Genomic DNA, 20,375 nt, shown 5'->3' with positions numbered 1-20,375 from the left:
GCCTGTCTCCCCTTCCGCAGCCCCCCTCCCCAAACTTCCCTTCGCATTGATCAGCACGTTACGTCAGTATTGATAAGTTTGCAAAAAGCCAAAGTCAAGTGCAATCGCGCGGCACACCGACCCCGGACTTGGGGGGGGGGAGATGCAGCGAGCGCTCCGCGGCCGGGAACCGGCTGCAGGCAGGGCAGCGGCAGCGCCGGCGCCTCCCGGAGAGGCTGCTTCTCCCCCACCCCTCCCCTTCCCATCCCCGGCCGCCTCCCCCGGGCGGGCGCCGAGCTCCCCGCCCGGCGCGCTCCGCCCGCGCCCTCCGGGGGTCGGGGGGGCACACGGCTCCCGGCCCGGCGACGGAGGCACGGTAGCGGGCGCGGCGACGCCGAGGGGCAGCGGGTGGCAGGAGGCCGGGGGGCGCCCGAGGGACCCGGGGCGGCGGCGCAAGGGGCCCGGGCAGCTGCCGGCGGCCCCTGGGCTGGGGGGAGTCCAGCCCGGATATTGAGTGCAGCCATTGAGAAAAGCCAAACTCTTGTGTGTGCGCGTCTCGAATAGCCCCCAAGATGGCCGCCAATGTGGGATCGATGTTTCAATATTGGAAGCGATTTGATCTACGGCGACTCCAGGTTAGTGCGGGCAGCGCCGGCCGCGCGGCTGTGGGGAACCCGGGCGCGCCCTGGGCGCATTGGGAAGGTCCCCGGGCTGGCGGGCGGGCGCCCCGGGGCGGCGGGCGGCGGCTGCCGGGGCTCGCCAGGGCTCGGCTGCCCGCTGCCCATCGATAGGTATTAGGAATTGATCTCGCCGCTGCTCTTTGTTCGGTTCAATCATTGATTAGCCGCCACGACCATGGAGAAGCGCTAGTGAGCCTGCGGCCGGGGAAGCGAGCCGGTGGACGAGCGGCCGAACGAGGCGCCTGGAAGGCGGGTGCTGCGGCCCCTGCCGGGGGGCTGCCGGCGGGATCCCCGGCCGCCCCCCGCGCGCCGCACTTTGCGCGCCTCCCAACTTCGCCGCGCCGGGGGAGGCCGCAGAGCGCGCCGAGTGCCTGTCCGCGCCCGGCTGGGGCTCGGCGAGAGAGGGAGGGAGCTGGCGGGTAGGGAGGAGGAGGAGAGAGGAGGAGGCAGCCTGGTTGGCGAGGAGGCGGCTCCGCGCCCCGCCGCCCGCCGGCACCTCCACCGCTGCGGCCGCCCTCCTGGCTGCGCAGCCTGGACGCGCCGCCACCCGGGGGCCACCGCCGCCGCCGCCGCCGCCGCCGCGGGACTGGCAGCCTGCGCCGCAGACCTCTTCTCCTTGGGCCGGGCTCTCGGGGTTTGTCTTTGCTTCTTGCCTTCCCCCGCCCCAACCCCTTCCCAAGTCTAGGTATGAACAGGCGGCGATGGGCCCAGGCGCGCGCAAGTTTGCGCTCCTGCCTCCGGGGCCGTGCTGAGCTGGGAGCGGTGCAGAGCAGGTGACTCCCGGCTCTCGGGCCCATGGGAACTTTTAAATGGGAAATTCCCTCGCCCGGTTCTGCCTCCTGCTTCTCCTCCCCGCTGTTCCCTCTTTTCTCCGTTCTCCATCCTCTTCTTTCTTTCTCCTCTCTTTTTACCTTTCCTTTCCGAGGGCGACTCCCTCCCGAACCACAGTAACCCTTTTCTCCTTCCCGAAAGGCTGTGTGGCTCTCCCAGATTTGGGAGTGTTTTCTGTCCGCCTTCCAGGAGCCTCTAGGGACTGAGGGCATGTGGAATTAGGAGTACCCCGCCCTGGAGGCACTGTGTTCTTTTCCGGGAATGCCCAGGACGTCCCTGAGAAGCTCCCCAAGCAAAGTCGAGACCAGTACAGAGAGAATAAGGGGCGGGGAAATGGTGCGGATAACCGGGGTGATTAGAATGTCCTGCCTTGGCCATGACATTCGTGACATTCGCAGAAGACGCGAGGGCATCGGTCTGGAGATAAAAAGGGACCCACTTTTTTTTTTTGTTTTGTTTTTAAATCCGCCTGCACATCTCGTTAAGTTTCTTTGATAAGTGGCTCCAGCATCCCCCTCCTCCTGGCCACTTCCCAGTCTCCCTCCTTCCTAACCCCCCACTCTTGGCTCCCCTCCTCCCCCAAAGCCTTGAGCTGGAGAGAAAATCGGGGCACTCAGGCATGCAGTTAATAACTGCGAGTGCCTTGCAATTCCAGGTCCTCGCTTTGCTCCAGTTGGGGCTGCAGTTTGGTGGCCGGCTGAGATAGGCAGGGCTGTGAGCTGTGCTTGCTGGTTTAAAGGATGCCAAAGTGGCCTTTCTAGAAGAGTGGGGGTTGGGGGGAGGGATGGATAGAGGAAGGGAGAGAGAGGGAGAGTGTTGGGCAGCCACATTGGGCTTGGCACGAAGGCCAATGGTAATCGCATTCCCTGCTAATGTTTGTAAATGAGACCCGGGCACGGCTGGGGGACAGCGTCTTTATTTATGATTGATGTTCTGTAACATAAGGAATGACAAGAACGTGGCAGACAAGAGGAGAGGAACCAGAAGGGCTGGCGAAAGCCCTTTACAGAGTCCTATTGTTATTCTGGACTGGAGAAAATTTCCGCGGTGAGATTTACAGCACTGGTATTTGCTCCCGGTTGGCCAGAATGTCAGTTAACACAATTTTCATTAGATAACTCGTTTTCAATCCAGGGAGCTGGGGCTGGGGTGGGGGGAGGCAGGGGCTCTCTAGGGGTGGGTGCGGCACTTGGGGGCTTATTTTGGAGCTGGGTGGCTTGAACCTCATTCTCTTCATTCTTTGCTTAGGGGTCTTTTGTGGAGCTGTTGAGGTCACCCAAATCTTGGTTCCAGCTGGACTCACTCGCATCTGGGGACCCTTTGTTAGGGTTTTAGAAGATGCTGAGGTGGTGAAACTGATATGAACTGTAAAGGATGGAGGGGGGTGATGGGGAGGCTTGTGCAGGTGATGGAGAGACAGGGTGGCAAGACCTCTCGCCCTGCAGGGGTGCATGTGGGGGGTATGCACTCACACAATGGTTTTGTGTCTGCCAAAAATATGAAGGCTCCTGGTGACGGGGTAGCTCATTTACATCGATATTAAGTGGAAGGGGTGTCCCCCGGGGAATCTGAAGGCTGCATACTTCCAGAGAACAGAGAAATAAACGTGGCAGCCGTGGCATGCAAACGTTCGTGCCTGCACATCTGCCTGCTTCCCACCCCCATCCTGAAACCTCTGTTGTCCCCCTGCCCACGGTGCAGCTCCTCCATGCTCTCCCAGGTGGCATTTTTGTTGGAGATGGATTATGAGCCTCAGCACTTGGCCTGGGAGCCTCTCTGATGCGTAATGCTAATGACTCTACACCACATTTTGTATTTTCATTTTTCCCTCCCTGCTTTTTCTTCTATAGGGGAAATAACCCCAAAAGAAAACTTCTGCTGGCTTATAATTCGGGTAGGAGAGGCAGGTCCTTACCCAGGGCCCTGTGCAAGCTGAGGGCTTTGGGCCCGGCTGCCTGGGAAGAAGTGTGTGGCTTTCATTCTTAGTTGATCAGCTTGGATGGTTTCTTACAGCCTGGTTGCTGAAAGTAAAGTGGCTGAGGCAGCAAAGGTGGTCCCTTGTCCCCAGGCCGGACCATGATGCTCAGAGCAAACTGTCTTGGCAAGAAAGGTGACCTTATGCCAGGCTGGCATGCAGACCTCTGGAAGCACATATTTTTCAAATATGGAAGTGGTTCAGTTATTATTCCTTCCAGGGCAGCCTCTGAACACAGCGGGATGTTTCCATCTGATGAAAGTCAGTCAACAAACTTAGGGTCCTGTGGATTTATGGTAACAGTGATCTGGCCTGGAGGCCCCACTCTGGCGCCCTTGAAACTGCCTCCCCCTTCTCTTCTGTTTTTTTCTCCCTTTGCTTCTAGCAGCTCAGGAAACGAGAAGAAATAAACTTCTATCCAAAGATAATGCTGGGCATATTTCATTTGGTTATAAGATTGCTTTATGGTGAACATTACTAATGCAGTATTTTTTTATGGCTTTTCTGTGTATAATCGTCGTAACCGGATTCATACCTTTATGACTTCCTTTGCCACCTTTTTTTTTGACATGATGTTCTGGGTTCAGTCTCACAGGCCCTCTTTTCTTTCCCCTCAGGAGAGGGTTCCTTAAGCTAATATGAGTTGGGGGTGCCCCGTCCAGATGAGGGCATGCAGTCCAGCTGCACATCTGTGTTTCTGGAGGTGGCAAGAGCTTGGCTGCTGGGACCACATAGCACAGGTTTTGGAGGAAAAGGTAAATTCTGCTTGTGGTGCCAGCAGTGAAGGATAGGACCCACAGGATGGCCAAGAGAAGCTGCACTTGTCTAAGGGGTTTGCAGAAACTTCTGGAGGGCGCACTCTCTTGGTGCAGGGAAGTGAGATGGTGCTTGATGGAATGTTTTTCCCTGCTCAAAGTTTAGAAAAGAGCGTGGATGTGATTAAAATATTATAACCTTATGATATTCTGAAGTGCATAAATTTTACATATCAGCCACAGAGAGTTTAGACATCCATTAGAGCCTCTGACAGCTTGACTTATCTAAATGTGCTATCATTTAACAATGTGTCAAAATTTCTCTTTCTATAGATGACAGCAGTAAATAAGCTATCAGTCCTGTTGGCGGAATCCTAACTTTGAAAACTTTGCACTAATAGAGTTGCTGCTGGGCGGGAGCCTGGGATGGCAGGACTCGGCCTGAGCCCGGCCCAGCCCCAGCCCTGAGGTGGGTGGGTGCCAGGCTGGGGAGACGGAGAGGGAGGACTCGTGGTAGGGCGCCTTCCAGCAGCAGCTCTGGGAATAAGACAGCCAAGTTGTCCAGGCTCCTGGACACTCTTAAGTCCACCCAGGAGCGACCCATTCCATCTGCCTCCCCAGTTCCTCATGACACACCTGTGGGCTTTTTCTGAAGAAGGACCTGGGAACAGGTGTCAGTGTTTATTTAAGGATCCCAGTTGTCTTCTGGGCACCCTTAAATTCTGGTTTTTCAACTTGACAGAAATGGCTTCTCAAAGATGGGCTCCCTCTCCTGAACATCATCTCATCCCACATCCGTTTTCCTGTTGGGGTTGTTGAAATTTATTTTATTAATACCTGAATTCACTGGAGAAAATTGAGAAACCACAGACAACCCTGAAGAAGCACATCAGTGTCTCAGTAGCTTATTTCAGTGAACTTGGGGCTATTTTGACTAGAGGGTGCAGCATTTCTGATGGGTTTTCCCTCCCTTTCTCCCCCGCCCTTAAAAACCTCTCCTTTTAAAAAGAGCATTCTGTCTTCAAACTTGACGTTCTGTCATGGTGACCTTTCTTCTGGTGGTTGGGATTTCAAACCTGAGCGCCTTGGCTGGTGCTGAACTTGGGCCTGGTTGATGGTAATGGGCCTGCCTGGATTCTGTGGTTCTCTCTGCTGCTTTCTGCAAGAGCTTGTTTTCTAGCTGCTTCCTGATTGTCTCATTCAGAGGCCAGGCCTGGCATAGGTGGAATTTGTGAAGGGAACGGGCCATGGTCTGCCTTTGATCCTGGCCTTGAGGTTGGAGTGTGTTCACCTTTGCCCCGTGGCGGGGGTTGATGCTTTTTATTTATGACAGTGGTTTTTATGGAGGATGAAGGGAAAGTGGAGGGGGCTGGCAGCAGAAGAAAAGAACCCAGGAGCCCAAGTGGCCTCTGGCACTCCCAGGTGATTCCTTGCACTTTGGAGCCTCCCTGTGTCTCATCCACCCACCAGGTTGTGGTAAAGATGACGGGTGGGCACCGTGCTTGGTGCAGAGAAGTGCTCTGTCTTCTTGTGACTTCCCCCAGTCTGATCATGGTTGTTGGCAGTGGGGTGGGGGTAGGGGACAATTGGCCTTTTAAGTCTTTTTTTTAAGACAAGAAATGATGTCTAGGATGGAGGTACTTGCTTTCTGAGCCCCCATAAGCCCTTGTCAAAAATTGTCTATAGTGTTTTGTAGAATATGTACAGTATATTTTTATCATGCTTAAAGTTCCTTTCTCTTGATCATCCCACGAGATGGGCCCTCCTCTCCAGTCATGCTGCCTTCACTCACTAGTCCTGCTGTGGATGGCCTTCTTGCCCCTTGTTGCATTGAGCACATTCCCACCTCAGGACCTTTGCACTTGCATTTCCCTCTTCCTGGAACTCCAGATCTGTGTGGAGCTAGCGCCTTCATTACTTTCAGTTTCTGCCCAACAGTGGAGACTACTGAGCCTCAAGACTAAAGGAGTTTCAACAACTCTTGCCCCTTCATTATGCAAATGTGCGCTGGAGTCTCTTAAGGTCACTGCAGTTTCTCAGGGCTTTGACCACAGAGAGTTTTGACTTCAGAACCTTCTGGAGTGTGGTGTGTCTGGACACACCAGGCGATGCTGGCCTGTCATTAGATACACATGGCCATTTTTTTCTGTAAAGACTCTCATAATATACTTCAGGCTTTGTGAGCCACACGTCTCTGCAGCAACTGCTCCACTTTGCCCTTATAGTATGAAAGCAGCCATGGCTAATAAGAATGAAGAGGCATGGCTGTGTGCCAGTAAAACTTTATTTACAAAGACAGGGCACAGGCCTCCAGAGTTGTCCTGAGGACTGTAATTAGACCTGGTCTACTGGCCTAGGTGATGGACGCCATGCAGACTATGGCATGGCTGAAGTTTTTACTTTCAAACACAGTTCCCAAAACTAGCTCTTTATCTTTTCCCTCAAGAGGGAAGCATACCTAACCAGGGTGGTGAGGGGCCTGGCTGACTTCAGTTCCTGGTTCCATCACCTGTCAGCTGTGTAACTTTGGATGAGTCACTTAATCTCTCTGTGCCTTTCTTTCTTTATTGTTAAATGGGACTAGTAATAGTCTCCACCTTCTAGTTGTTTAATGCTTCGGATATAGACACATCTAGCACAGTGTGGGGCACACAGTTAATGCTTTGTAAGTGCCTTACTTCTTCTTGCTGGTATTTTTAGAGTGTGAGAAAGGGGTGAGAAAGGCAGATGAACATTGGTTGTTGGAACTTGCTGGCCTTGCAGGCTGTTCCAGAGATTTCTAGGCAGGTTTCCTCTTCTCTCTTATGTATGGGGATTTACTGTGTTAACATATTACTAATGTTACTTGTAATGTCTCATATTTTTGGAGCTCTGACCACAGAAGTTGCAGACAGGGAGCTGAGTCTGGGCTGTGTATGTATTTGTCTGGATTAGTGGATTTGTGAAAGTTGTCAGCATTTAAAACATGGGAGATTTTACTTAAGAAACCCAGATGTCCAGTGTCAGGAACTCTGACTGGGTTAGGAACTCTGGCCACACTGGGCAGGTCTCACTGAAAAGGGATGTTGAGACTCAGGAAGAGCATTCCAAGCAGAGGGAACAGCAGTGACTGAGGGCAGTGGAAAGGATCCTGAGGAGAGTCAAGGTCACTGGCTGTCAAGGTCAATGGCTGCCTTTCCCAAGTGTCTAGTGTTAGAAGAGCCTTCTTTTCCAGAAAACCCTAAAGGCTCCTGACAGTCCTGTGGAGAGGTGGTTAATAGGGTGCAGAGCCCACTCGCTGCCTCTGCTTCTCCCCAGGAGCTTAGTCACCTCCCAAAGTAGGCCTGGGGCTACCAGCCTGGGCTCTTCCCAGCCTCCCAGGCTTTGCTGTCCTTCAGTTCAGCCAAAGGAAACAGCAGTTCCCAGATACACATTTGTCATTAAAAAGAAAGAAAGACAGAAAAAAAAAAAAATCAATCCTTTGGCCTCTCTGGCCTGAGCTGGTTGTCTGCCCGAGATGCCTGGAGCCCAGCAGTGCTTAAGACTCTGCGAGCCACCGTCGCTAAAACTGAACCTGGCGAATGGCTCCCCGGGAACCATTATGATCGATCGATGTGTCCAGCCGACTGTTTGGGTGGGGTGCTGTGGGTGGGGAGACCACAGGGGTCACCAGGGCTGCCCAGCCATGGGGCCAGATTTCCCTCAGTGTGACCGTCTCTCAAAGGCCACAGTGCTGGGGACACCTACCCTGGTGTCTGTTGTCTATTAGAAGCATGTGTGGGCCCAGGTTTCTGAGTATGTGTGGTGTGAGCTGCAGAGGCCACCCACCTCTCTACCTGCAAAGATGTTGGGAGTGGACTCTGGAGCCAGGCAGCCTGTATTCGGGTCACAGCCCTGCCACTTACCAGCTGCTGCCCTGAGATGACTCACTTAAGCTCTCTGAGCCTTGATTTCTTCCTGTGTAAAACAGGGATGACAGTAGTGACCCTCTCCTGAAGTGAAGGAGCCTTGGGAGGACTGAGTTAGCAGATGCTGGCGGTTGAGACCTGGCCCCGCAGGCCTGCACTTGGAAGTGTTGGTGATGTTAAAATGAGGAATGATTACTGCTTCATTTACTGTTTCCAGGAATGTGTATTCACCATGGTTGATAATTATATAACTAGTAACAAATATAATAAGTAACATAAGTAGTAACTTGATACCTCAGTGTACAGGGAACTCAAGGTGGCAGCTCACAGTGACCCAGGAACAATGGGAAGGGTAGACAGCAGTGTCATTGGACAGGCGGTATGTGATCAGACATTGGAAATGTGTTCTGAGACAAAAGTGGCAGAGGGACCCCAAGTCTGTTACCAGAAGGAGGCTTCCTGAAAGAGGTGACCCCTCAGTAGATCTCAGAGATGCGGTCAGGGAGTGGCATGTGCCAGGCCTCTGAGGTGGGCAGGATTGTGTGGTAGCACCTGAAAGAAGCAAAGAGGCAGACCCAGATTCCCAGCAGGCTGAGGGCCCCATCCTCGATCTTGCTGTCTGTCACCTGGGGGTAAAATAAGATACTATGCGCACGGCTCCTAGTGAACCCTCTCTCAATGGATGCTTTGTAAATTGTCAAATGCCAGAAAAGCTTTGGGTATAGTTTTATTTTTTTTACAAGGTATTTGTCCACTTCCTGATCCATTGGAAGATGCCCTCCACACCCATCTCCTGACTGTGCATAGGGCTGCCAGGTTTGAAACCTGGCTCTTCCACTTCCTAGCTGTGTGTCCTTGGGCAAGTTATTTTCCCTTGCTGAGGCTTGATTTTTCATCTGGAACATGGGTGTAGTAATGGTGCTCCTGATGGTGGCCACGAGAAGGTGCTCTGCAGCTCTCTGACTATAGGGAGTGTGACTGGCCCCTGCTCCCTGCCCGGAAACCAAGCCATGGCCACTCCAGCTGCGGACTGAGTGCACAGGGATTCCGAAGCTCCTGGAACAGTTGTGACTGGCCTGCCAATTCCGTGGCCGTCCAGGAGCGCCACCACCCCCTGCTGCCCTTCCTTTCTCTTTTACTCTGTCCCTTCTGACAGGCACAGGTCTTGACCATGCATTTCTTTGCCACAAATCCCATCTTCTTTTTTTTTTTTTCTTTTTTCATACTTTTTGTTGTTGATGGACCTTTATTTTATTTATTTTCATGTGATGCTGAGGATCTAACCCAGGGCTAGGCAAGCACTCTACCACTGAGCCACAACCCCAGCCCATAAATTTATGCTGTTTTTGTTTGTTTGTTTGTTTGGTAATGGGGATTGAACTCAGGGCACTTGACCATAGAGCCACATCCCCAGCCCTATTTTGTATTTTATTTAGACACAGGGTCTCACTGAGTTGTTTAGCACCTCGCTTTTGCTGAGACTGGCTTTGAATCTGTGGTCCTCCTGCCTCAGCCTCCTGAGCTGCTGTAATTACAGGTGTGACCCCTGCGCCAGGCTAATGCCGCCTTTTTGTCTGCTTCTCGGTGGGCCACACCCTCCCACAGACAGCAGTCTGTTGTGTTTCTCCATAATGTTCCCAGAACTTGGGAGATGCTCAGTTGAGGTCCCTGGCATGTCCTGTTGGGATGCTGGGAGTGGCCGCTCTGAAGAGGGGACCAGTCTTCCTGGTGGCCTGCCCCACTTGCCCACAGGCTCCATGTGCTCACACCCCCTCCCTCTTGGTCCCCAGTGTTTCTCCCTCTCGTCTCCCGCACCATCCCCGTTGTTCAAGCCTCTCGGCCTCTTCACTGCCCTCCAACACTAGTCCGTTCCCCCTGCAGGGCCTTGGCACTTACTGCCTCCTCCACCTGGGACCCTTTCCCTGACATCCACAGCTCCCCTCCGTGGCCCATTGTCCTCCGTTGACGTTTCCCCTCTTCAGAGAGGTCCCAAACCTGCTTTTCCAAAACAACCTTCAGTTCCTTCCCCTGCTTCAGTTGATGCCTGATGTCTCTTCTTATATTTTCTTACTCCCTGGGGAGGGTGTGACATGATAAATGCACAATAAACGTTTGCATGATGCAGGAAGGGTGTGTGGGCCGGCTGCCCCTGAACGTGGGGCACAGCAGTGGTGTCCACCTCCTCCCAGCCCCCAGCTGCTTCACCTCTCCCCAGCTCTTGAAATTTGCTCACCCCTGCCTGGGAGTAGGGTATGGGCCTCTGGCCTGCAGTGAGTAAGGTTTTATCTTTAGCTCTGTCAGTCTCGCTTTCGAAACTGGTGACCCCAATTCCAGCCTGGGAGGTGGCTTCCATCCTAATTAATACATCCATTAATTAATTGCCGGCAGGCTGCGGGCCATTAGTGATGGTTTGGTGGCCTCAGTCTCAGAGAGCTCAAATGTTTTTAAACCAGGTAATGTTTTGGACCTTGCCTAGTTCCCAGGCCCACCTGATCAACGCAGAGGACATCTGGAAGGGGTGGACCCTTGGGACAGTGACTCAGGGGTGGGAGACTTCCCCACTCAGCATCCTTAGAGCTCTTACTTGTAATCTGGTGGGAGACCAGGACTTAAGTCTGTCTTCCTCAGAGGTGAGGGAATTGTGTTTCTGCCTACAATGGAGCTTCCCTGGGCTGGCCTGCCAGGGCAGGTCACCCACTCATTTGTCTACTAAATTTTATTCAGCCCTTGCTGTGCCAGTGCTGCCCAGAGCAGGCAGACCGAGGCCCTGGCCTCTTGAGCTTCTGTTTTATAATTTTTGGAGATAGAAATACTTTTCTTCAAGGTTCTAAGAAATAAAGAGCAAGAATTAGATGCAGCTTGGGGCTGGCTGGGTAAGCTGTAAGCCTTTCCTAAATAGTGACTGTGATTAATCACTGCTTGTTATCTTTATGAACAGATATCATTACTATCATCAAAACTCAAAGGTCTTGCTGGTTGAATTTCAGTCTCTTCAGGAGAAGCACCTGAGATGAATATGGGCCTGGAGTGGATAGAGCTGGTCTCGTTGCTTCCTTCCTGGAAGGGCTTGGGCAATCCCCTCGACTTTTCTAAGCCTCAGTTTCCTCATCTGCAAAACGAGAAATAAACAGCCCTCTCCCCATAGGGACACTGTGAAGAAAGGTCCTTAGCACCTGGTCAGAGCATGCTCATTCCCCAGCAAACACGAGCAGCAATTATCGCCTTGGTGTTGTTATTATTGATTATTACCATTATTATTGTCATCATCACTCTTGGTCATTCACCTCCGGGGCCTGTCTGGTTAGTCAGAGGTGGCCAGGTCTGTGGAGGCTGGAGGCTTACTGTGGGCTGCCTGCTAGTATCAGGTGAGGAGAACTCATGTGGACTTCAGGTGGGTGCAGACACCCTCAGGGCACCCCAGGGGCATAGGAATCTTAAGGCCGCAACTGTGTCACCAAGTGCTAGAGTTACCCAGGCTGTCCTACTGAGAGCCAGTGGCTAGTAGCTAAGTGGACTGGTTCCTGAAGGAGAAGCTCCAGCTGGGCACAGTGGCACACACCTGTCATCCCAGTGGCAGGGAGGATGAGGCAAGAGGATTGCAAGTTTGAGGCCAGCCTCAGCAACTTAGTGAGATGCTCAGTAACTTAGAAAGAGTCTATCTCAAAATAAGAAGGGCTGGGGTTGTAGCTCAGTGGTAAAGCACCCCTGGGTTCAATCCCTAGTACTAAATAAATAAGTAAGAGAGAAGCTCCTGACTGGAGGTCCAGCCTCGCCACCGTAACCTTTGGTGGGCTTTGGACGTCAGAGGGAAGCTGTTGGGAGAAGCCTGGAGGCCTCAGTTTCTTTAACTAGTAGTTCTTGTGTCTTTGCGCTGGGCCAGGTGGACTAAAAGCCCTCTCCTGACATTATTTCCTTAGTTTTCCCAGCAGCCGTGTGAAGGGAGAGCTTCTGCTACCCCACTTTACAGCTGAGCAGACTGAGACCTGGGCTCCAGGGTCACATTGACAATAGGTGGTGGCCCCTGGGCTTAAATGCAGGACCCAGGACTGTTAGCCACCCTGTTCTTGCTCTTGCCCCACTAGTGCTGGCGGTGCCCCAAACAGGGTGGATGCGCCCCCCGCCCCCCTGTTCTGGTCCCCTAGCAAGAGGTCCCCACATATAGTCACTGTGCTTGTCTTCTTAATTTTCTTTTTTAAAAGTCCCTAAAACAACCTACCACTCAGCTTGTGGAAATGCATCCTGCCCCAAAGCCTGAGCAACTTGGGGCCGGAGGAGTTTTACTAACAACTCCAGAATGATTCCAATTCTGACCTGGAAAACGAGCACCACCTGACCATCTGCCCTGGGCACCCGCCCATCCATCCTGGGCACCCACTGGACCCAAGCCGCATGGCGCCCCTGTCGTCAGCCCGCGTTCCACAAGATGGAATTCTCGGCCTAGGCTGATAATAAGCAGGTATTGATTGCTGCCGTGGTCATTATCAAGATTTATTTAGTCAATATGGCCTCTCCGGTCAATAAATCGTGTCGTTGATAAAGAAGGAAGGAGATAGACTTGTAGGCTTTATTAAAAAAGTTTTTTAGATTTTTTTAACCACCAATGCCAGCCCCTGCCCGCTCCTGTGGTCACACCGGCTTCACACTGGACTTTGTGTCTAGTGTTATGAGTGCTTTCCTTTCACAGCAGAACTTTCCTTCAGGGCTGTGGTTTCAGCAAGGATTTAGGGCAGGGTTGTATCTGGAAGTGGCCCCCAGGTTTGGGATGTCTCCTCACTTTTCCGTACCCCCACCCTGTCAGTACCCTGTGTTCTTATTTAATCCTCATAGCCCTTCGGGGTGAGCTCCAGTGTTGCCCTGTTTGACAGATGAAGAAACTGAGGTCCAGGGAGGCCCATTCACTTGCCCAAGGACTCAAACCCAGACAGAATGGCTGGAGTCTTTGTTCAAATTTGACATACATCCAGCAAATAGCTAATGTTTTTATATCAAATGTTGTACTTTGGGCCCAGCACAGTGCCAGGTGCTGGTGTAGGCAAGTGAAACACATAAATGTGTAATTGCAGAAGTGGAAAGAATGGAGGAAAGAAATGATCATAGTGCTGAAATCCAGATGGAGGGGCACCCGTTTCAGGGTGTTTAGCTACCCTGGGTAGGTGACATTCGGACTGTGAGACTTGAATGACCAGGAATCAGTTAGCAAAGTTCTGGCAAAAGAGAATTCATGGCCCCAGCAGCAGCCTGTAGCCCTGAAGTGGGACTCAGCTTGTACAGCAAGGTGTTGAAGGGAGGCCATTGTGTGTGGGTGCGGGGCATGGAGGGCAGGGGAGGGGAAGGGATGAAGTCTGAGTGAAGGTAGGTCCCTGTGGTACAGGCCCTTGAAGACCACAGTAGAGGGTGGATGCAGGTAGCTTCTATTCTTAGGGAAATAGGAAGACTTTGAGGTTGGAAGCAAGGAGGAAGTGAGATCCAGTTTATCTTTGGGTCCCACTAGATTCAACCTGGTAGGGAACATTGAAGGGAGGGAGGGAACATTGGCGGGGAGGGAGGGAACATTGGCAAGTAGGGAAAAGAGCTTCTGTGACAAACTGGATATTGTGATCTCTGCTCAGAGGAGGGGTCTTAGAGGTGGCAGGGGTACATAAGTGTATTGAGGACTAGTAGCATTTGGGTCCAGAGCTTGAAAAGTTGTCATGGAGATGTGCCTGAGCCCTGAGCAGGGTGGAAGCTGCAGGTCCTTGGAGGGGCACGACTGGCTCCCTGTGCAGTTGGCCAGCTGCTGTGGGCTTAGAGGTCTTTCGTGGTGGCTGTGCAGTGGGGGAAAGGGGTGCAGAGCCAGTTCAAGGGAATGAGGGGGTTTTGGGTTATGTTCTGGGAAGAGACCTTTGCTTGGTGTCCAAGGGCCTGGTTTCTAGTATGTACCCAGGCATGACTTGTTAGGAAGGACCATGAAAGATGAGACAACCAAGGTGGTATGACCATTAGACTCAGGCTACATGGGGGTTCCTTGTGCTGGAGTCCACGTCCTGGCTTTTATATATGGGGATGCTGTGGGATGTCTACTCGGGGAAGTACAGAGGTATGTGGGCTAGAGTACAGAAGAGAGAGAACTTTCCTTACCTTTAGTTTTGTCCAATCCTTGATTACTATAGACTGGAAGTCTAGCAGGGACTGGTGAGCATCTCCTTACCATCTGTCCACCCACTACCTATCACCCACCAACATTTCATTCATAAATCTGTTCACTCATCCATCTGTCTCCAACACTCAGTAATTAATCCAGCTGTTTACTTTTCCATTCCTACTGACTAACCCTATCCATTGTGCATCTATCCATATTGTCATCCATCCATCCACCAACCCATCTACCCATCCACCAACTCATCTACCCATCCATATATCCACCCATCCACCTATCTACTCTTCCATCCACCCATCCATCATACATCCTCTATCCACCTATCCATCCACCCATACATCCACATACTTATCTACCCATCTATCCATCTATGCATCCATCCACCCATCCACCCATCCATTCACCCACCCATCCATTCACCCATCCACCCACCCATCTATCCACCCATCCATCCTCCATCCATCCACCCACCCACCCACCTCCCCCATAGACCTGTGAAGTAGACAAAGGGCTGCTAGAGAGGGCTCTGGGCTGGCAAGAAAGTGATGCTTTCCTGTAGGCTAGGCAGTAGATGGGTGGTCTCAGAAGGAGCTACCTCTAAGGAGATCCCACCGGAAGCACCATCCCCCAAGCTCCTGGGCAGATCCAAGAAGAACCAAGCTCTGTCCTGTAGCAGATTGGAGCTCATCAAGGTACTTGGGAGAGATTTTGGGGGCAGGGCCTCTAAGAACAGGGAGGTGAGCATGCTGGTCTCTAGGCTGCTATTGGACCATGGGCTTCCTGGTGTCCCTGTGCAGCACAGTCGGCAGCATCTGACCTCTACATGGCACTCAGAGCCTGTCAGAATGGTCCCCCATGTTTCATTGGACCACCTCCCATTTCCAAGAGTATATAAAAAGGAAAGAGTCCTATGTTTCCTTTCCCAGGAAAGCGAGTGGAGAGACCCTCATCCTCCGTGCTCAGCCGCATTGCTAGAATGTCTGCTCACACTGTCCATCTGTACCTCTGCCCATGGTTCTCCTTACAGAGCAATCCCTGCTGGTTTCCCCATGACCTCTGTGTTCTCTTAATTTCCCTTCAACCTCCTGCCACTACTTCCTGGAGTTTTCTCAGGCCCATCCCCTTCAGGTTGGCCTCTAAATATGCCCAAGGTTCATGTCTTCTCATTCTGTCCTCTTGGTCCCCTCTGTGACCTCCTCTCTATTCACATCACCACTATCACCCTGACTCTCCATTCTCTACCTCTGGGTTCCAGACCTATCAACCTGACAGTTCTCTTGACATTTCTTTCTTTTTAAAGAAAAAATGGTTGACATTTTTTGAATACCTGTATTAAAGATGTCTCCAGCACAAGATGACCAAATTATAATTCTCTTCACCCGGTCTCTATCTTAGGTCCATCCAGGTCTAGAGGACAGAAACCCAGAAGCTGCCCTGAAACCTGGAAGCTGTCCCCCTCCCCATGTCACTCACATGCAGTTTGTCACTAAATCCTGGGGTTTTTACCTCCTGCAGACCTCCAGTGTCCCTTTACCTACTCTTCTACCATTGGCACTAGGGCCTATGCCCTCAGCACTGCCCCAGGATTTCGGTTTATCAGTTTTCCTTCCTGGACTGCCTCCGCCCACCCCCCAGCTCTGCTGTATGATACCAGCAGCTAGTGAGATTACTTAAAATCCTGCCAAATACCATTTCTCATGGCTCCAGATTGCTTTTGAGGCAAAGTCCCCAGAGTGACCTTCTAGGCTCAGCAAAGTGGTCATTGCCCTCTGTTTCTGGTTTACAGTGTTGCTAATGGTGTGGCTAGTTCAATCCTCTGTTGAAAGCAGGATATTGAAGTCTCCATTATTAAACTGATTATTTTGCCCCTCATTTTGGTCAGTTTTCACATCATGTATTTTGGTGTCCTTTTATAGGTGTATATAGGTTTATAATTATTATATTGTCCTCATGGATTGACCCTTTTTTCATTATGAAATGCCCCTCATTCTAGTAAAATTAAAAAAATTTAATGTCCATTTTGCCTAATATTGGCATAGCTACTCCCTCTTTCCTATGGTTGTGTTGACATGGTTTTTTTTTTTTTTTTTTTTTGGAGTCTTTTACTTTCAATCTACTTGTGTCTTTGAATCTGAAGTGTCTCCTATAGATAATATAGAGTTGGATCATGTTTTTCTATCCAGTCTGAAAACCTCTGCCCTTTGAGTAGATTGTTTAATCCATTCACATTTAATGTATTATTGATGTAGTAGGATTTATGTCTGCATTTTACTTTGTTTTCTGTGTGTCTGATGTCTTTTTTTCCCCTTCTTTCCTGTTTTCTTGTGCATTGAGTGAATGTTTTCTCATGTAGCATTTAAAGTTTACTAATGAATTGTTTTTACTGTATTTTCAAGGTTTTTCTTAGCAGTTGTGCTCAGGTTCACCATATTCATGAGTCAGGTTCAGATTTGTATTTGTTTAATCAACTCCTTTGTGCCCTCTGCTCTTGATCTTGTTCTTAAGCCACATTTTCTCTGACCTCCACGTTCCCTCCCCCTATGACACTTCCCATCCCCACCTACCAGCCCTGTCAACCCCTCTTCCTGGGGAGCTTGCTCGTACAGCCCTGTGCTCTGTGGACCCCACCTCTCCAGCACATACCACTGCAGCTCTTGGACACAGCTCACCTCCTTTCCTCTGTGGACGCTAACCTCTGTGAGGGCATGGGGCAGCTTGTTCCCAGAACTGAGTACAGAGGACTGAGCACGTGCTAGGCCTCAAAAATTCAGTCAAATGAATAAATGGGTGGCTGTAAGTAAGGGTGACTGTGTGTGTGTCTGCATCTTCATGGGTACGTATCTTGAAGTGTTTGTGTCTTGGCATGTTTGTGTCCGTGTGTATCAGTGTGTTTCTGTAGGCATGTCTGTGTTGTTTGGAGTGTGTTTTGCAGGTGTGGTGTGTCTGTGTCCACATGTAGTATCTGTGTGCTATGTGTGTGTGTCTGCCGCATGTGCACTGTTGTGTGTCTTAAAGTGTGTGCGCACACACTCCCTCCTGCTCCCAGGCAGAGCTCCTTTTGATGTCTCCTGCTCTGCAATTATTTTTTGACTAGTTGGTGTAGCATTTAATGATTTCCCCAAAGCTAAGCCCAGCCCCCTGAGTATTGATCTCACTGCAGTAGAGGTGACACAGGGTAATGTGGGGCCAGCCGGCAGGTACTGCCACTGCAGAACTGGCCACCACACCTCCCCAGCCTTGCTCTCTTCAAAGAAAGCTCCTGGTTGGTAGCTTGGCATGGGGACAGAGTGAGCTCTTGCCAGAAGAACAGACTCTGCTCTCTCTAGCTGCATAAGACAGCCAGGGAACTGTCCCCTCAAGCCTCAGTTTTCTCATCTGTGAAATGGGGTCTTAATGTGGAGGAAGTGAGATAATATCAGGGCCTGACACACACTAGGGGCTCCACAAATGTTCTTTGGTCATCTGCTTTCCCAGGACCTCTTACCAGGGCTGCGGGAGAGATGCAGTAAGGAGGGAATGACTAAGAGATGCTTGCCTTTCTGGAACCCTTTCCACATGGCTTCTTTCGGGCAGCCCAAGGGTTGCACGTGTGCTCTGGTGAAGGCAACCGTGCTCACCTACAGGCACCCAGAGACATTCAGAGGCTTCCCACGGACACACAGCATTTCTCTGGCAGAGATGGGACTTAGCTTCTAGAAGTCTTTCTGGTGCTTCCGCAGTCTCTTGCCTCACTCTATCCTGCTGCCCCGCATCTCCCTGCGTTTGGACGCCGTACTCCTGACACATCCGGCTGTTGTGTGTGCCGTTCCCTCTTCCTGGGGCTGTGTTCCCTTGTTCTTTGCAGGCTCAGCCCTCCTTCTCTGACCCTGGGGTCCTTCCCATGCCACCCAGTGATGCCCCAGTTCCATGTCACTCTCCCCCATCAGAGGTGATCTCCTCACTCTATGTCAGAGCTGCAGTATGGGGTGTAATGTTTGTCAGGTGGGGAGGCCTGGAGGCCGGGTGACCTGATTAGAGGTCACATTTTAAAACTCTGCAGGAGAGCTGGTGTCCCTGGGCCTGCACCTCCCTGGGCCAAGAACAGTTTGCACAACTCCTACCCAGCTCAGGCTCACTCCAGGGACTAGCTGTGCCAATTTTGTGACTGGTGTTGAGGTGATTCTGCCTTTTCTAGCCTTAGTGTAGTGACTCCAGAAAGTGGATAGCATTTACATGCCCAGGAGCTCTGAAAATCCAAAAATATGTAATTTATTTTTTAATTAAGTAAGCACTTATCAAGGACGACTGTGTGCTAGGTGCAACTTAATGCTTCACAAATACCGTCGTTTAAATGATTTTGTTCCCTAACAATGCTATGGTATAGGCCCTGGTACTACCCTTTGTTTTTAGAGCCAAGGCACAGAGAGGTTAAATGACTTGCCTGAGGACACACAGCAGAGCCAGGCAATCTGTAGGGTCTGTGTGTACAGGCTTTCTTGCTTTTTCTGTTAATGCCCAAAGCAGAGACCATGTGTAGTTGGGAAGTGGCTACTGTATGTCCAGCTTCCCCTCTGCTCCCCAGAATCTACTGTATATGCAAATTGGTGCCATAGAGGTTTTATATGAGGGCAGGTTGCTTGCAGGGGACAGAGCTGGGAAGAGTAGGGATGGAGACCAGGATTCCTGGGAGTGGGCAGTGGATAAGCAGCAGATCCTGGATGTCAGGAGCCAAGGACAGAGCTGGTCACCATAGCAGGAGCCACTTAGAGGAGCCAGGTCAGTTTCCTGTCTTGTACCTCCTGGGGTTGCTGGACCCTGGTCCCTCAGGCCAGCAGTCTAGGCACCTCTCTGTCCCTCAGAGCACATCCTCTGAAGCCTCCACAAGCAAGGGGATTGGTCCCACAGCCCATGGCCTAGTTAGTGAAACTCATCTCTGGAAAGAAATTCTCTGAGCAGGGTGGCGCAGAGCAGCGTGGTGTCTTGTGGTGGACGAGGCTGCTGAGGTCTTCTGCCTCCCAGACGGGCAGCAAGAAACCCCAGACCCAGCTCCTCCTTCCTGCTTGGCCACCAAGGGAGGACAGTCCCCCAGCCCTCAGGTTGACCTGCTCCCTCAGTCTCCATCCACGTGTTTCCTTGTGCCCTGCCCGGGGGGTGTCCTTGTCGGGGCTGGCCCTGCCTAGTAGCTGAGCAGGCTCGGCCTGACTGCTTCCCGACGTGGCCTGCGAAACACGCCATCGCACGAGGACTCAGTGTTCTGAGCCTCAGCCCTGGGCTGGCTGCTGAGCTGTTGGGGGTCCTGGGTTTTGGTTTCTGGGTTTTCTCCCTCCATGGCCAGGTGGTGTGGTTTGCCACACCTTTGCTGCGTCCACATACGGTGACCCTAGGAGGACTCGCAGGCTGGCAAAGGCCAGTTAGGGCTTTCTTTGTGAGAAGTTCTTGTTGCTGGTCATGTCTCTCCTCCTGGGCCTCTGGGATTGTCTGTGAGGAGAGGCAGGTGTCAGGCCAGGCATCTTACGGTGTGCCGCGGTGCATCTCTGTGAATACATTAGTCATCTCCTGCTGCACGACAAGCCACCCGGTCTTTGTGAGGCACCACCGTGACTCACAGATACCGGGATGCGGAAAGGAGGATGGAGACTAACTGCAGCAGCTTGTTGCTGCTCCAAGGCACCTGGTCTTCTGGGTTGACTCAACTACTCACTCGCCTGGAGTGCGGTGCTGGCTGTTGGGCAAACCTCAGCTCCCTGTGGTGTCCCTGTGTAGCCCCTGGGCCTCCTCATAGCATGGGCGCTGGGTTCCCAGGGAGCAGGGTGGAGGAAGCCCTGGGAATAACCTGGCCTCTGATGACTAGCTCACTTCTGTCTACTCTGCTGGTCAAGGTAGTAGCAAAGCTTGTCCCAGGTCCAAAAGAAAGGGGCCTAGACCTGCTGCTGCTTCTTTTTTTTGGTACCAGGGATTGAACTTGGTCACTAGGCTACTGAGCCACCTCCCCAGCCCTATCTGGTATTTTATTTAGAGACCAGGGTCTCATTGAGTCGCTTAGGGCCTTACTTTTGCTGAGGCTGGCTTGGAACTGGCGACCCTCCTGCCTCAGCCTCCTGAACCACTGGGATCACAGGTGTGCACCAGCACACCCAGCTAGACTTGCTTCTT

At 51.8% G+C, this 20,375-nt stretch overlaps 1 protein-coding gene across 8 annotated transcripts in view; it reads left to right on the top strand.

Annotated features, from left to right (window-relative positions):
• Nucleotides 1-266: 266 nt before the first annotated feature.
• CUX2 (cut like homeobox 2) overlaps nucleotides 267-20,375 on the top strand; it is a 232,590-nt gene continuing 212,481 nt past the window's right edge. The window contains exon 1 of one of the 8 annotated variants that reach the window (XM_079149488.1): nucleotides 267-614. In XM_079149488.1, coding sequence (XP_079005614.1) covers nucleotides 552-614 — 63 coding nt within the window. In that variant the 5' untranslated portion in view covers nucleotides 267-551. Of the gene's footprint in view, nucleotides 615-1,197; nucleotides 1,294-1,411; nucleotides 1,433-20,375 lie in introns of those variants that run through there. The other 7 variants (XM_079149489.1, XM_079149491.1, XM_079149486.1 and 4 more) reach the window with 7 other exon arrangements.

Source organism: Sciurus vulgaris, assembly GCF_902686455.1.
Source record: "Sciurus vulgaris genome assembly, chromosome: 8".
NCBI lineage: Eukaryota > Metazoa > Chordata > Mammalia > Rodentia > Sciuridae > Sciurus > Sciurus vulgaris.
The sequence above is the reverse complement of the archived record's forward strand: the minus strand, read 5'-3'. Positions and strand labels throughout refer to the sequence as shown.